Genomic DNA, 2,019 nt, shown 5'->3' with positions numbered 1-2,019 from the left:
GGGGGAGGAGGGGTGTTGCCAGCAGTTCACAGCAGTTTTCGGCTCTCTCGGCACACGGAACTAGAACTGCATTGCTGAACACACTCAACACACAGCAGGGCTAACTAGGAGGATACAACTGGAGGCTAGCAAAGAGGACAGGGGACACGGGGCTGGAGTTCCTCTGTGCACGATTTACACGGCTCCGCAGCCCTTCCGGAGCCAGGCGTCGCGGGCTTTCCCGGCTGGACAAAACTTTCCTTAATTTTTTTATTTTGTGTGGGTTTTTTAAAAAGAACCGGCGGCCAAAATGAAGACCGGAACTGCAAAATCCCAAAGTTGGCCGCTTTTTTTTTTTTTTTTTTTTTTTTTTTCCACTATTTATAAAAACATCAACAGTCACTACGGGGCACGGCCCACTATACTTTTCCTGGGATTTTGGCCCTTTTGCGGGCGATGGCGTCCTCCACTGCCTTGAGCTGTTTCAGGAGCTCCTCCCGTCGGGACAGGGTGCTGGATTTGCTGCCTTTGACGGCTGCAGGACCCGGMTCTGAGCCCTTTCCAGGGACACTCGTGACTTTGCTGGAGCTCTTGGATTGAGGGGACAGCTGGCGTTTCCTGCAGGGAGACAGAGAGAGGAGTTGGGGATGGATCCCAAAGATATTGGCTCTGAAAAAGACCCTTTGAGCCCCGTTGCTCCTACAAACCACGTGGRATCATGGAATGGTTTGGGAGGAAAAGCAGCTTAAAAATGATCTCATTCTGCACCCACCCATGGCACTGCCAACCCCAGGAGGGTCAGGRGTGATGGATGTGGCACCAGCACGGGTCTGGAATGGCTGAGGCTCCTGTCACTGCTGGAGAAGGGAACCTGAGGGCTGAGGGAGTGCAGGGCTGGGCAGCAGGGGAAGGTTTGGATGGGAAGATTCTGGTTTGGGAAGGGATGGCACCAGCCCTGCCAGCCAAGCACACTGGGATGTGTCTGTCCCCAGAGATCCAGGGACAGGTGACTGCAGAAAGGAAAAGCAGCATTTGCTAAGGGCAGGGAGGGCTGAGGGAGCTCCAGGTGTGCCCCACAACCCTCCAGCCCCCAGAGCCTGCACTGGGGGGCACAGCCTGCCAGGAACATGGCTGTGAGCTGGTCCCCTGTCACCWGGCTGGGAAGGGACAGAGCCAGRGCTGTCACTGCTCTGTCCATGCAGGGGACACATCTGAAGGGGAGCAGCTGAGGGTGTGCCAGGCTGGGAAAAAAGGGCATCAGGGCCTGGAGGAGCAGGGCAGGGGGAAGGGGCTGTGCTCTGTTGCTCACTAACACCGTGCTGGGCTCGCTCCTGACCCACTCGGCTCCTGTGGGTGCTTCTGCCCTTCTCCCACCAAGCCCTGGCACCTGCCCTGGCATCCTTCCCCCTGCTGTGCTCCCTGTGGGCCAGGAGAGCAGGGATGGAGCCCCAGRAGCAGCAGCAGCACTCACCTGTCTGCCTGTGCAGGGGAAGGTTTGGGGTTCTGCCCCCGCTGCCGTTCCTGTTTGGGGGATGAGACTCTCCCGGCCGCCTTCCTATCGCGAGAGCCTGGAGAGAGGAAAAGAACACTCCTTCATCTTCCTGCCTGGCACCAGGGCACAGCTCGCTCTCCTGCCCGCAACCATTGACCAGATTGTGCCAAAAAAYGGCCAAGTCCAGCAGCAGCTGGAGAAAACTCACTGCAGTGTCCCCCAAAGCTCGGGGGGAGCAGAGGAGCCAGTCAGGGCTGTGCCCCATCTGCACTCACCCCTTCCCCTGGCCCTTCCTCACCTTCCAGCTGCTGGAACAAGGCTCTTCCATGGCATTTCTCATCTGCAGAGCTGCTGGCTCTGCCCTGGCGGTTCACAGGGTGTATTGGCTCCAGGRGAGGCAGGTGAGGGCAGCTCGGCTGCTTTCGGAGCCAGCGGGGCCTCCCCCGAGGCAGCAGCACCCCCGTGTTTGTTCAGCAGAGCTGCACCGCCAGCCCTGCCCCAGCAGAGCCGAGCTGGGCACCCAGGGATGATGGGGAGCAGCTGGGCTA

At 59.0% G+C, this 2,019-nt stretch overlaps 1 protein-coding gene across 4 annotated transcripts in view; it reads right to left on the bottom strand.

Annotated features, from left to right (window-relative positions):
* Nucleotides 1–6: 6 nt before the first annotated feature.
* Nucleotides 7–2,019, bottom strand: part of ZC3H18 (zinc finger CCCH-type containing 18) — a 42,999-nt gene continuing 40,986 nt past the window's right edge. For all 4 annotated transcript variants that reach the window (XM_057384461.1, XM_057384462.1, XM_057384459.1 and 1 more), the window contains 2 exons: nucleotides 1,451–1,547; nucleotides 7–597 (listed from right to left, as the gene is read on the bottom strand). In XM_057384461.1, coding sequence (XP_057240444.1) covers nucleotides 399–597; nucleotides 1,451–1,547 — 296 coding nt within the window. In that variant the 3' untranslated portion in view covers nucleotides 7–398. The remainder of the gene's footprint in view (nucleotides 598–1,450; nucleotides 1,548–2,019) is intronic.

Source organism: Malurus melanocephalus, unplaced genomic scaffold (assembly GCF_030028575.1).
Source record: "Malurus melanocephalus ecotype Western Australia unplaced genomic scaffold, MMel_1.1 scaffold_710, whole genome shotgun sequence".
Lineage (NCBI taxonomy): Eukaryota > Metazoa > Chordata > Aves > Passeriformes > Maluridae > Malurus > Malurus melanocephalus.
Note: the sequence above shows the minus strand (reverse complement) of the source record. Positions and strands in the feature narration are given on the sequence as shown.